Here is a 14006-nt window from a genome sequence, read left to right on the forward strand (position 1 = left end):
ATGACGGAGCAACTCGGCAGAGTTTAATATGCTAATTGGCTATCCTGGGAACGCTAACAAGGAAGACCACACTGCTCGCCCGATGGTCAAAGCCAAGAGTTCCTAGGTCGTACCTTTCCTCATCTCATTTCGTGTTCCCTTCTAAAACAAAAACCAAATAATAAGCCCTCAGTAAACACCGTAGAAACCTGTAATTTCTAGCTCCCTTTTGAAACCGAGGGAGAAGCCTAGTGGGGAGGGGGAGGAGGGAGGCTGAGAAGTAGGGACAGAAATGTTCTCTATCGGTTTTGCCGGAACTTTGGCCAGCCCTCTAGCCCGGCCGGATGGCGGATGGAGGTCAGCCCGGGAAAGGCGTCTGGGCGGAGGCCGCCTGAACGAGGCGGGGGCCGCCGAGGTGGGGCGGAGCGTAGGCAGCTGGCAGGGCGGCTCGCGGGCTGGAGGCCCCGCGGGGGCGGAGGGCAGCCCCGGCGCGCCCCGGGGAGCAGGGCCCACACCGGGGGCGCTGCAGGGCGGCCGCCACCCGGCTGCCTCCGGGGCGGGGCGGCCCAGCTGCGGCCTCGCGGGGGGAGGGTCGCCCGTGCCTGACCTCGGGCGGCGGCGCTCTGCCGGGCGGGCCCTACCTCCGCCCTGCTGGCAGCTGGGGTCGCGCACAGTGCACTGCGCGGCCGCCCTGCCCCCTCTCTCCCTGTCGCGCGGCAGCCGAGCGGCTAGGGCGCCCCCGGGTCTGGCCCGTCACCACAGAGCAGCGGGTGGGGCGGGGGCGGGGCGGTGGCGGCCCCAGACAGCCGGCTGGGCGACTCGAGGAAGGAAGGAGGGAGGGTGGCGGTGGGGGTGGGGCGGGGAGGGAACATCCTGTCTGCGCCGGGTGCACCGCAGACAGCGCGGTGCGCCAGCCGCCCAGACGGCGCGCGAGGCCAGGAGCGCCGGGAGCGCGCCTGGGGGGGAGGGGCGCGCGCGCGAGGCGACGGGGCGAGGGGGAGCCCTGAGGAGCCACAATAGGCCAGACGGCGCGCGCGTCCCCGAGGAGCTGGGAGCCGAGAGGCGGTGGCGGCGGCGACGCCGGCGGGACCGCGCGCGCGGTGCCGCCGCTGGCTCCGTTCCCCACCCCTCCCCCTCCCCGCCGCCCTCTCTCTCCCCCGGGCGGCCGGAGACGGCGGCGGCGTCTGCGGGAAGCCGTGTGTCTCCGCAGTGACGTGGGCGGGCCGAGGGCTCGGTGACGTCAGAGGGCTGTGTGTAGCGATGTGTGTGGGGTTCGGAGCGGCGCCGGCACAGCCGAAGGGAGCGGGCGAGCGGCGGCGGCTGGCACAGGTGCGGCCCCGGCTCGCGGTGAGGACGCGGCGGGCGCGGCGGGAGGCAAGGGGCGCGCGGCCTCGGGGGAGCCCGACGGTGGTGCTCGGGGTAGTGGGGAGTTAACAAAGCTCGTCGAGCTACTCCCGGCACGGAGGCCGGAGTCAGGGGTCCGGATGCGCGGGTCCCGGGTGGGGTCGGGGCCACAGGGGGCGCAGGGCGGGTGTCCCAGGGCGGATCAAGCTTCGCTAACCCCAGGCGGTGGGCGCGGACACAGGAAGGGCGCTGCACTTGACCGGAGCTGTCGGGACCCCGGAGACCCGGACGCCCGTCACTCCCCCACCCTCTCCCAGCCGCCCGTCTGCACTCCTCGGGGATGCCCCCGGCGTCTGTCGAATGCCTGCGGCGCAAGGATCCCGACTTGGCGCCCCACCCGTTCGCAGACCCTTCTCCCTTCTGGCCCCGGGCAGGCGGGGGAGGTGCAGCCGTAGGGGTGCTGGGGTAACACCCGAGAACTTCCCGGGGAGAGGGTACGCGGGGGGATTTCCACAGTCTTCCCCGCGGCCCCCGCAGTGGGGCACTGTTGGAGGGCACTTGGGGTTGTCCCGAGGCTGTGGGTGGGGGTTGGGGGACTCCTCTTCCTCCACTTCCCACACCCCCTCCCCCCTTGCACAGCCTAAGCGTCCCATATCCCTTGTCCACCCCACTCCGTCCTCCCCCTCGGGTTTGTGATGGGTGGGTGGATTTGCGTGGGCCGAGGATTTCAGGGTTGGGGGCTCCCCCACTGTAGGTCATGCCTCCTGCCCTCTTTCTCAGCATTCGTTCGCTGAGGTGTTCCTGTGGTGGGCAAAGTCAGAACATTGGCTGGTGGCCTTGGTCCGTAGCTCTAAGGGTATATTTTAAGGTAAATTGCTGGGAGTTCGGGAGGCAAAAATTTCTATTTATCGAATTTCTTTCGGAAAAGAAGGAAGTGGAAGAAGAATCTTTTCTTTTTCCTTCTTCCTCCATTTGCATTCTTTGTGAGGTCTGTCTGCCTTGTGTTTTTTCCCCGGGATTAGTCTTGTTAAGGATGGAGATTCCCAGGAGTGGAGTCTAGCTTTTGGCTTCCATTAAGCCACTTCACCCACCTTTTAAAGGGAAAGTTAATTTTTGCCTACAGTCATTCCAGAAAAATAGCATACACCGACTAGGTGAATTAATGCACTTAAAATTGTAACTTAGTTTCATATGGTAGATATGTTAACTCGTATCTGATTTTTGGGGGGGGAATGAAACTGGTATATATTTTTTTTGTATTAAGAGATGTAGTAAGGGATTATTATAATTGAAATGCCATAACTGAGAAAGCCTCTGGTACTGAATTTTGGGTGAGATGATCTACTTAAGGTTCTCCGTATTCTCAGTTGAGGTAGCCCTTTCTCTTTCGAGGGATATTATTGCCCCCTTTACTCATTCTCCAAATTGCTTTCCTGTTTAAATGAAGTTCTTCTATCTAACTGGTGTTAGATTTGAAGAAATTGCTCAAGTGTCACCTTTGGTAAAATTGAACTGGGTATAAGATTAAGAAACTAGTTTCAAACCAACCCTTCGGCCTCTGGAGCAAATTCACATGTAACTCTCCCCCACCCCGCTCTCTTCTAGATTAATTAAAAGAAGAATGAACAGTAATCCATGAAGATTCCCCAGGCAGTTTTTCTTTAGGTATCATTTTTTAACTGTAGAAGTTCAAGTGGAGTCAGAAGCTCTTCTTACTGGTGCAACAATTTATACAAGCCTTCAGTTTGTTAACACAGACCAACAAGATCATCACTTTGAGAGAAGATACCTTTTTTCCCCCTTTTTTGGTGTCCTTGGTGCCAAAACCTAAATTTGGATGTGACATTTTGATCTGTGTTTGTGTCTAGGGTTTATGACACAAGTAATCACATAAGCTTTTCACATGTTTTGCTTAAAACCAAACCAAACCATTGCATTGATTCTGGACTTCTTGAACTGAGAGAATTGATAAGTTTATTTTAATGTATATATTTGAAGAATTACGAAAAAAGGCTTCCTCAGAGGTGTGCCTCACCATTATATTCTTATTATTAGAGACAAAAGAAGAAAGTTATAGCACTGGCAGTGAAATTATACTAGAGTAGAAGCAGAACAAAATAAAAGTTGCAAAATCTGTTGAGTATTTTAGGGAGATTTCTCTTTGAAAATTTAAATTTTCTATGAGAGTAAATTGCCATAAGTATTGATACACATCGCTTTTCTCTCTTCAAATGAGTGACTAAAGAACAATGCAAATTTCAGACTTATTTATTTAACACAACAGTTTTTAGCCATGGCAAACCTACAGACAAATTTTTCCTTGGTTCAGGGCACAAATAAAAAACTGAATGGGATGGGAGATGATGGCGGCCCTCCAGTGAAAAAAATGATGACAGACATCCACGCAAATGGGAAAATGATGATCAACAAGATGCCAGCAGTAAAGAAGGAACACTTGGATGACTATGAAGTGCCAATGGAAACTGATGGGGAACATGTCAAGCGAACCTGTGCCTCTGTGCCTGAACCTTTACATTTAAATCCCAGTTTGAAACACACTTTGGCGCAATTCCATTTAAGTAGTCAGAGCTCCCTGGGTGGACCAGCAGCATTTTCTGCTCGATATTCCCAAGAAAGCATGTCACCTACTGTATTTCTGCCTCTTCCATCTCCTCAGGTTCTTCCTGGCCCACTGCTCATCCCTTCTGATAGCTCCACAGAACTCACCCAGACTGTGTTGGAAGGAGAGTCTATTTCTTGCTTTCAGGTTGGAGGAGAAAAGAGACTCTGTTTGCCCCAAGTCTTAAATTCGGTTCTCCGAGAATTTTCACTCCAGCAAATAAATACAGTGTGTGATGAATTGTACATCTATTGTTCACGGTGTACTTCAGACCAGCTTCATATCTTAAAGGTCCTGGGAATACTTCCATTCAATGCCCCATCCTGTGGGCTGATCACATTAACTGATGCACAAAGACTATGTAATGCTTTATTGCGGCCACGCACTTTTCCTCAAAATGGTAGTGTACTTCCTGCTAAAAACTCATTGGCCCAGTTAAAGGAAACTGGCAGTGCCTTTGAAGTGGAACACGAATGCTTGGGCAAATGTCAGGGTCTATTTGCACCCCAGTTTTATGTTCAGCCCGATGCTCCCTGTATTCAGTGTCTGGAGTGCTGTGGAATGTTTGCACCCCAGACTTTTGTAATGCATTCTCACAGATCACCTGACAAAAGGACTTGCCACTGGGGCTTTGAGTCAGCCAAATGGCATTGCTATCTTCATGTAAACCAGAAATACTTAGGGACACCTGAAGAAAAGAAACTGAAGATAATTTTAGAAGAAATGAAGGAGAAATTTAGCGTGAGAAATGGAAAGAGAACTCAATCCAAGGCAAGTTTTGTTTTTGCTTTTTTAAATAGTAATTTTGAATAATGGCAGTGGTTTACTTTGAAATCAATTCTATATTTAGACTATTACTTAACCTGTGCATTAAGATACTGTTGCTGCTAATGCAACGATAACAAAAAATACTGATCTCTGTAATGCATAATGTTTGTATTACACATTTTAAGCTATAAAATGCTCTCCTGTGTGTGTGCTCATTTGGAAGAATTGAACAACCTGTTGCAAGAATTAGGATTATTCCCATTCTACAGATAAATAGAATGAGGCTCAGAGATCAAGTGGCTTTCCCAAGATTATATAGCCAGGGATTGGAGGATTTGGGGCTTCTTTCTCAAGGCATGTTCTCTTTCTTTTTCACACATCCTGCTTTTTGATGACTAGATCTGTTGTCCTAGGACTCAAGATAATTTACACTTTGGTGTTATTTCCATTTGCAAATGGTATAATAGCTAGCCAAAACAATTCTGGTTGTGGGCTTCAAACAGCATTTTTCAAAGGTAGATCTTGGATTTCTGACATTGTTTCTATATCTGGCTATTTGGTATTGAAAATAAATGGTTAAGGCAGATTTTATCTGAAGAATTTGTGGTTCTAGTAAGCAAGCTTTTTTTCTTTAAAGAAATAACTTAAAAAACCTGACAGCTAGAATAAAAAGATTATTTTAACTAAATATTAATGTAAAAACCTGTCAACAAAGAGATCTTAAACATTATGTATCCACCACATTATTTGGTATTTAAGATTTTCATTCTAAGAGTTTGAATGTCTGGGTAAAACAAGATACAGTTTATTAAATATCCAGTTTGTTGATCTGATTTTTATATGTATTTTTCTACTTGATTAAAACCAATATACTGCTAGCACTGTTTAATACTTACAATGTGGCAAACATTGTTCTTGAGCCTTTACATATATAATTTTATTTGATTCCTACAACAAAAGATTGGCCATGTTTCATCTTAAGAATCTAATTTTCCACTATTAGTTTTATTTCTTGAAATAATCTCTGCCTTTTCTACTTCACAGAAGAAATGAATGAGGCGTATTAAATGACTGAAGCTTATTCACATAAACATTAGAGCTTGGGCTAGATTTGGTGTTGAGTGCTTTATTATAGTACCTTTAACGTTTTGAGGGAAATTTAGTTACAGTTTAGTTTTAAAACTGCGATTTGCTTCTGAAGCTCAAGAAGGTAATTTTAGACTCTAATTTAGGAGAGTTTGCTACTTGCTGCTTCCAAAGGGTCAGCGCTTTGGAGATCCTTGCCTGTGGCTCCTAGATAAGTTTATATTATTCATGTGCATTTATTGACTGATTTTGAAGCAGGATTGACTTCAAGCCACTTCTCAAACTGCTGGACTTGCTTACAGCTGGATTGGTCCCACGCTGAGGCTTGTGCTTGGAAATTCTCTAAATATGGAATGCCCTTTTGATATTTATGATATATTGCCTTAAGCTAATTAGGGGCTCTACCCTTACCTGTCCATAGGTGACCACATTATTTGCCGCCTGTCCTTGCTCCAGTCTTCATTGCTCTTACTTAAGCATTTTTTTTTTTTAAGATTTTATTTATATCTGACAGACAGAGATCACAAGTAGGCAGAGTGGCAGGCAGAGAGAGAGAGAGGAAGGGAAGCAGGCTCCCTGCTGAGCAGAGAGCCCAGAGAGCCCCATGTGGGGCTCAATCCCAGGACCCTGGGATCATGACCTGAGCCGGAAGGCAGAGGCTTTAACCCACTGAGCCACCCAGGCGCCCCTGACATAAGCATTTTTGGGATAAACTACTTTGCCTGATATTTCTGCTCTATGTTCGTGAGAAAAGAACATCTGAGAACCAAGATAAAGGTTAAAAAGAAGATGATGAATTTACTTAAACTGAATGTGCTGGGGTTTGGGTAAAAAGGAAACCATTCTTCATCTGGATGCAGTCCTTTATTGTCTCAGAAATTTGAATAATTTCTAATTTGAATAATTTTGGGGGGGGGAAGATGTGAGATTCCCCCCCCACCTTTTGTCTGTGTTACCTTTTTGCAGGATTTACTTCAGTGTTTTGGTGTATTTCTTCCAATTTTATGTGAATTTTAAGCAATTTAATGGAATTTAAGAAAATTTCTAGCAATCAAATCTTTAAGAAGGAAGTATTTTTCGGTTCACGTGTAATACATACTTAAGTGGTTTATTGTGCTTGTCACTTCATGTTTTGAAAATTTACTCCTTAAAACTTTGTGAGGTAGTTCTTGCTTGAAGGTCTGTGAGTGAGGTTTCTTATGACAAACCAGTCCTAGATGGGTCACATGTTCTGGTTGTATAACTTACTGGGTGGTAGAATGAGGCATTTCTTCTGACTTGGTGTCTAGTAATTTTTAGTGCTCTAAAGCAGACTTAGTAGTAGAAACTTAATTTTCAGAAACATTAACTTTTCTTATCAATTTCTCTTAGTATATTGGTTCATAAATTCTGTATTAACTTGAATTATAGACTCAGGTATTTAACTGGGAGGGGGACTAGGAGATCTGCTTGACTGGGGAACATTTTTTATTATCTTCTCTGAGTCAATGAGTTGGTTGCCAAACAAACCAAATAGACCTAGAGGAAGTGTGTTTGAAAAGTCAAGACAAGCTTTTTTTTTTTTTTTAATAGTAGAATATACTAAATAAATTAACCTCTCATATAAAGAGCTTTATGTTTAGTATGAATACTAATGTAATTCAATATGTTTATATAGTTAATGTAGTCAAAGTATTGTTTTAGATTAAAAAAACTAAGAAATTCAATAGGGAGTTCATTGAAATGTAGCAACTGTTAAATTATTTCCAAGGATGGAAATTATATTAGTAATGATCACCAAACTATTTGCATGACTAATAACTACATTTAATTTGCATAGTAGCTATATTTAGATGGGTGAAATAAGTGGTATAAGGTCAGTGTTCTAAGGAGGAACTGGCTCTGTAGAAATTAAAGGTATATTTTGAACTCTTTATTACTCAGGTCACGACGAGAAACACATTTGATTTTAGAACCGCCTAGGTGGCTTTGCAAAATGGTGTTCTTAAACTAATTATTTCTTTATATCACCAGAGCTTTTTGTAAGAAATATGGTTCTTGTATTTTACAGTGTGTGAATGTATGCAAGAATGTCATATTTCTTTTCCAAATCTTCAGTGAGTATTATTTATTTGATCTAAGTCTGATTTTGTTGTTCATACATTTTTGTCTATGGAAAAAAAGGTTGCTAAGCAAATTGCCCATTTTTTAAAAAAGATTTTATTTATTTGAGAGAGAGAATGAAAGAGAGCTTGTGTGAGTGGGGAGAGAGGCAGAGGGAATCTTAAGGGATCCCAAGCAGACTCCATGCCAAACCTGGAGCCTGATGCAGGGATTGATTCCATGACCCTGAGATCATGGTTTGAGTCAAAATCATGAGTGGGATGCTTAGCCGACTGAGCCATCCAGACACCCTGCAAATTGGTTATTTGTAAATAAAATTTGAAGGGTGATACTTACTTAAGATTATTTTTAAGCACACTAGAAAAGTCCACTTGTAGTCATAGGTGGTTCTTTACTGTTACAGAATGTGGCAGATAATCTTTAAGATGGTGTATGCCCTTATAGTTTTTTTTTTTTTAAAGATTTATGTATTTTAGGGAGAGAGAGTGTGTGTGCACATGTGAGGGCATGTGCACCTGTGTGCAAGGGGTGGGGTGGGGCACGGGGAGAGAGAATCCTAAGCAGGACTCCTTGCTGAGCGTGGAGCCAGAGTCGGGCTCCATCCCACAACCCATGACATGATGGGAGAGGAAACCTGGAATCAGTTTCTCTTTTTTTTTTTTTTAAAGATTTTATTTATTTATTTGACAGACAGAGATCACAAGTAGGCAGAGAGGCAGAGAGAGGAGGAAGCAGGCTCCCTTCTGAGCAGAGAGCCCGATGCGGGGCTCGATCCCAGGACCCTGAGATCATGACCTGAGCCGAAGGCAGCAGCTTAACCCACTGAGCCACCCAGGCGCCCCCCAGGAATCAGTTTCTTAAGGGACTGAGCCACTCGGGTGCCCCATGCCCTGATATATATTTTTTAAATTAAAATTTAGCTTTCTAACATTTAGACTTGACGATTCTTTAAGTAGTATAATATGGTTTTACTCTGCCTAGGGGAAAAAAACCCCTACAGATTGTCTGTGATGCAAATAGATGACCTAAAGATATCAACAAAATTGTTTCTTAAAACCCATTAAACATTTTACTACTTTTAGTTTTGCATTTTACTTTCAGTTCATCATTTCTGCAGAGGTCATTGGAATAATAGTAATAGTAGAAAAAAATTTTCCCATTTTGTAAACTGTTTCTTCTGTTGAGGAAGTGCGTTTCTTATTCCAAACCTAAATGAAGTGAGGAAATACACTTGAGAGAATGGGCAACTACAAACAGTAGTGTTGAGACAAAATGTGTTCTAGTAATAGGTGGGACAGATTTGGTGGTAATTTGTTTGATATATCAGTGATAGATTGTGCATTTTGTGATTAGCATCAATTTTGATCAAGTAGGGATAAGGGTAGCATCAGGTGAAGTGTTTGTGCTCATATAGGGTGCCAGTATGAATATTTTTGTCTAACTTTCTAAAATTAATAACTGACTTTATAAGTTTAGGGACTATCTTTTTTCTAGTTTCCCAGAACATAGCTTAGTGCTTGGCATGTCAGATGCACTCAGCAAATTCCTTTTTTTAACTGAATAGATTTTTGAAAAACAACATTATATTTCAGAATACGTGGAGGGTTTTTTTTTTTTTTAAATGATGGTTTGATCTGGAAATAAACACATATATAATTTGCAGATAAACTGTTGAATGAGATAACTTATCCAGTAAGAGAATGGAAGTGAAAGCACTTTGAAGTTAAGAGTCTAGGAATGCAGGGTGGTGCTTCAAACTATCATTGAAATATTTACTAATACGTATTTGGGGACTTTTCCTTTCCCCATATATCTTCTTGTCTTAATTTAGAATTATGGGAATATATTTCTAATACAAATAAAATAACTGAGTATTGGATTCAGATGTATCTCACTCTTCGTTATTTGTACACAGTAATTATACTATTGGATATTTACTTACTAAAATAAAGTTATGCGAGAAGAAAAGTGTGAAACAAGTCTGTTATAAGAATTCTGTTAAGGACTATTAAATGAAATCTTTAGAATGGCTTTGGGAATAGTGCCCCCTTATGGTTTAGAAAATACAGAGCCTATATTTGTTTTTACCACTAAAAAATAATAAAACAGTTATAAATGTTAACATTTTTAAAAAGGCTTTGATAAAAAACTTAGTTTATTCTTTTTGGTCTGAGAAATGGGAAAAAATTAAGAAACTTCAAGGAAGAAGAAAAAGGGCACACCTGAATCAGTGTGGAGGCAACCAATAGTGTTCTCATAGTTGTGCACATGTCATAGTTTATGCCATTGGAAGAACAAGGAGGGAATCAAGAATTGGGTTAATTTCAGTTCCTTTAGAATTCTGGGAGAGGAAACTATGGAGCCAGAACCCAGTTTGTTCAAGTAAAGAGGTAGAACTAGTTTGGGAATAGCTTTAGGAATGGCAGGAACCTGTATTTTGTCCACAAGTAGAATTTTAGTCTAATGAAGGTTCATACGTAAAAAACTTAAGGATTTTATTAGACTACAGAAAGCAAAAAAAGAAATATATAATTAAATTCTAAACCTTTTCTTAAGCTGCGGTTTGCCTCAATCACTAAATAAAGTATTACAGCTTCTAGGCAGAAGAATGACTAGAAAGAATATAAAGTTGCTTTTTTTTTTTTAATTTGACAAAGAGTGAGTACAAACGGGAAGTGGCAGGCCAAAGGGAGGGAGAAGCAGGCTTCCCACTGAGCAGAGAGCCCAACTCCTGGGCTTGCGCTTGGTGTTAGGACCCCAGGACCCCAGGATCTTGACCTGAGCCTTGGAAGGCAGCTGCTTAAGCTTAACCGACTGAGCTACCCAGGCGCCCTGTAAAACTCATTTTGATTTATAGACTCAGAAGGGGGTCACAGAAATATGTACATAAAGACTAAATGCAGGCCCCTGAGGGCAGGAATTTATCTTCTAGTTTCCGAATCTAGAATGTGGTAGATGTTTAATAAAGGTTTGAATAACTGAATAAAAAGTTTTACTAGCCCTATAAAGTTACCAGTGATTTTCGAGGAGAAAACCAGGGTTAGTTTTAAAGCAAAGTAGCATTTTGTTTTTATTTATGGTATTGAGTTTATTTTGAGATTTCAAATAGCACTGAAAGTGCATATTTTGGGTTATAGGGACAAGGAACACAAAAGTTTAGGAAACTCACTGCAGTTTAATTTGGTAACACTATGGCTTTTATTCCATGTTAAAAAGTTTTTTTGGTGTGATTATTAAAATAGTATAGGTTCATTGTAGTAAATCCTAAACAAGTGCAAAGAAAAAATTTCATACTTGCAGCATAGAGTGATAATTCCTTTACCTATGTAATGCTTTGTAAATCTGTGCAAAAGCACCTGCACAGTACACAGGTGTTATTAAATACAGGACCAGTTGTTGAAATAATACTTTTGGACCTGTTTTTAGACAGTTCACTTAGAGCAAGGTTTTTCAAATTGCAATTTTTCATTCATTCAGCCTTTTTCATCTGGGCTGCCATGAGGGGAGAATTAAGCCCTACAGAAAATTATCTGAGTGATGGTTTCATCAGTTCTTCCAAAGATGGTATATAGTACCCTTCTAAATGCTTTGGAGTGAAGTTAATTCATTGCGTACAGTGGATGCCTTGGGGCATTTGGGCTTGTCTCTTGAGAACCACAGTTGAGAAGGGCCAGGAGGGTTATGAAATCAATTTAGTGGGTCATCAGCATTCAAGTAAAATGAAATAGAGTAAAATAAAAAATGGACTATGTTGCATATAATAAAATTAGTCTACATTTTGATATTGTCAATATGCATTAATTCAAGACCAAAATAATCTGAGATCATTTTTTGAAAGCATGTATGCTGAAATGGGATAGAAAAACAAAACCTTATATTTATACAGATATTTTAGTGAAAAGATGTATATGACATGGAGATTGCTAAATTACTGTAATATTAAATGGATTGGACACTGTAGAATTCCAATATAAAAAATATTATTTTTAGGGGTTCCTGACTTGCTCAGTTGGAGGAGCATGTGACTCTTGATCTCAGGCCCCACATTTGGTGTAGAGATTACTTAAATAAATAAATAAACTTAAATTATTTTTAAAAGTACCAGGATTTTATTAACAGGATTTTTTATCAGTTTGCTCCTTTTCCTTCACATTGTAATGGGCGTGATACCATGCTACTTCACATGGACTTCACTTGGTTTTGTTTCCATAAAGGACTTAAGGTAATAGTTGCACATTATAAAAATGTGAGTCTTTGTTTTTCTGATGAGCATTTTTCAGCACTTTAAACTTAAAATTGGCTTTGTGAGATATGGGGTATCTTTCAGTGTGAGGGAGTAGTAGACATTTCTATAACTCCTGAAGATCTGTTTTTGGGCAGTTAGTGCCCTTATTGTTTCAGTTTTCATTGGGTTGATTACTTTGAATAATTACAAGGAAGCAAGGCACAAGACTAAGCCTTAAAAATCTCTCTAAGTAGCTATTTGCTACTTGTAACACTATTCCTGTTTCAGTTGTTGAAACACTCATTCACAACATGTTGGAAGTATTGAGGAAAGCTGATCCTTTAGTGAGAGATTGAGTTTCTTTCAGTAAGAGTTGTTGGCAGCTGTGTGGTAGGGTGTCTTTGTGTCCTTCTGAAATCGTTTATTGGCCACTTGAATGTCTTAGTATTATAATAACACAGTAAGAAGACCCTGGCGGGTATATTCACTTTATACCTAAGGAGCTGTTGCTTAGCTGTGTATTCAGTCATGTGTTTAGTAAAGTTGCTAATGATTTATGTTGGGCTTATACAAAGTAACGATAATTTAATATGCATTATGTATTACTTCTTATATAAGCACATCATTAGGTAACCTGTTAAATTTACCAGTCTGCTAGTTCTTTGTATGCTTACTGTCTTCTGAACACCACAATGTAAAAATTAATCTACATGTCTTATAGCTCTTTCTAAATTCTGTATTTAAAAATAATTGTTCCACATATTTAAAAAAATTTAATTCTGATTTTTGGTGATATTTGGAAGTCTCATCAATATGTTAAGGTATTGTCTTGATTTCTTTAGTACATTAATATTTGTTTTTCATTAAAGATAGTATTAATCTGATATGTAATGAAAAACTGGAGTGCCACCTAAAAGCAAAGCTTATTATCAGAGATAAGTCTAGGAATTGTAAAGGATTTTGATTGATTGATTGATTGGTTGATTGATTTAAGTATAAATTGGGTTTGTATATGAATAGTGCTGAGTGGGTAGGATTGTTTTGTGTCTAGAAAGTGGCAACTAAATATTTATTTTTATTTATTTATTTATTTTGGTAAATGAGATCAAGTTCTCTGAATTATTTGTCATTGTGAGACTAATAAGCATTGTACTACCAGAATACAGTTGTTCTTTATTAGGAAGTCTGACTATCAAAGGTTCATGCATACATAATACAGTTGAAATTTAGAGAAATTTTCATAAAACATTTCCTGATTTTTACTTATTTAAAATGAATTCTTCTATACATTTTGGGATTGTTTAAAATTTGCTTTCATAGACATTATTTGTTTTATGACTTAGAGAAAGAACCTTTGAAATGAAATAATATGCCTGAAAAATTTCTTATGTGTTTTGGATGAGGATGCCATCTGTTCATTTTGTGATAGATAATGATGGGGAAGTTGGGCAATAAAAGCATTTTAAAATGTTTAAGACTCCAACTTAAGATACTAAGGGATCTATTTCTCTCCTTTGCCAAGTAATACAATGTATTCTATTTTCATGTTTAAATATACAAAGTGAATGAAGTTTTCCTACATTTAAAGGTAAGATAAGAGGGAATAGATGCTTGTATCTTTTGGTATCTAATTTTTATTCCTGATCAGAGCTAGCATTACTGCTGTGCCATTTAATTATATTGTTCTTTTTTTGAAGACCTAATTTGTATGTTGACACAAATGCAGAATAGATGAGAAAATCTGGCATGCCTGTGAATGTTCTGTTGTATAATATGTGTTTTTCTTAATTGTCTTTAACACACAGTTAGGATAAGTTGTTATAAATGTGTTTATGGCTCACCACATGTTGGATAAAATTAAATCCCAACAGTTTATCATGG

The 14006-nt window shown here is 40.9% G+C and overlaps 1 protein-coding gene across 2 annotated transcripts in view; it reads left to right on the plus strand.

Moving 5' to 3' along the window:
- The first annotated feature begins 1122 nt into the window (after positions 1-1122).
- SKIL (SKI like proto-oncogene) overlaps positions 1123-14006 on the plus strand; it is a 30924-nt gene continuing 18040 nt past the window's right edge. The window contains exons 1-2 of one of the 2 annotated variants that reach the window (XM_044251776.1): positions 1123-1326; positions 2929-4714. In XM_044251776.1, the coding sequence (XP_044107711.1) occupies positions 3617-4714 (1098 nt within the window). In that variant the 5' untranslated portion in view covers positions 1123-1326; positions 2929-3616. The remainder of the gene's footprint in view (positions 1327-2928; positions 4715-14006) is intronic. The other variant, XM_044251775.1, reaches the window with a different exon arrangement.

This window comes from Neovison vison, chromosome 6 (genome assembly GCF_020171115.1).
Source record: "Neovison vison isolate M4711 chromosome 6, ASM_NN_V1, whole genome shotgun sequence".
Classification (NCBI taxonomy): domain Eukaryota; kingdom Metazoa; phylum Chordata; class Mammalia; order Carnivora; family Mustelidae; genus Neogale; species Neogale vison.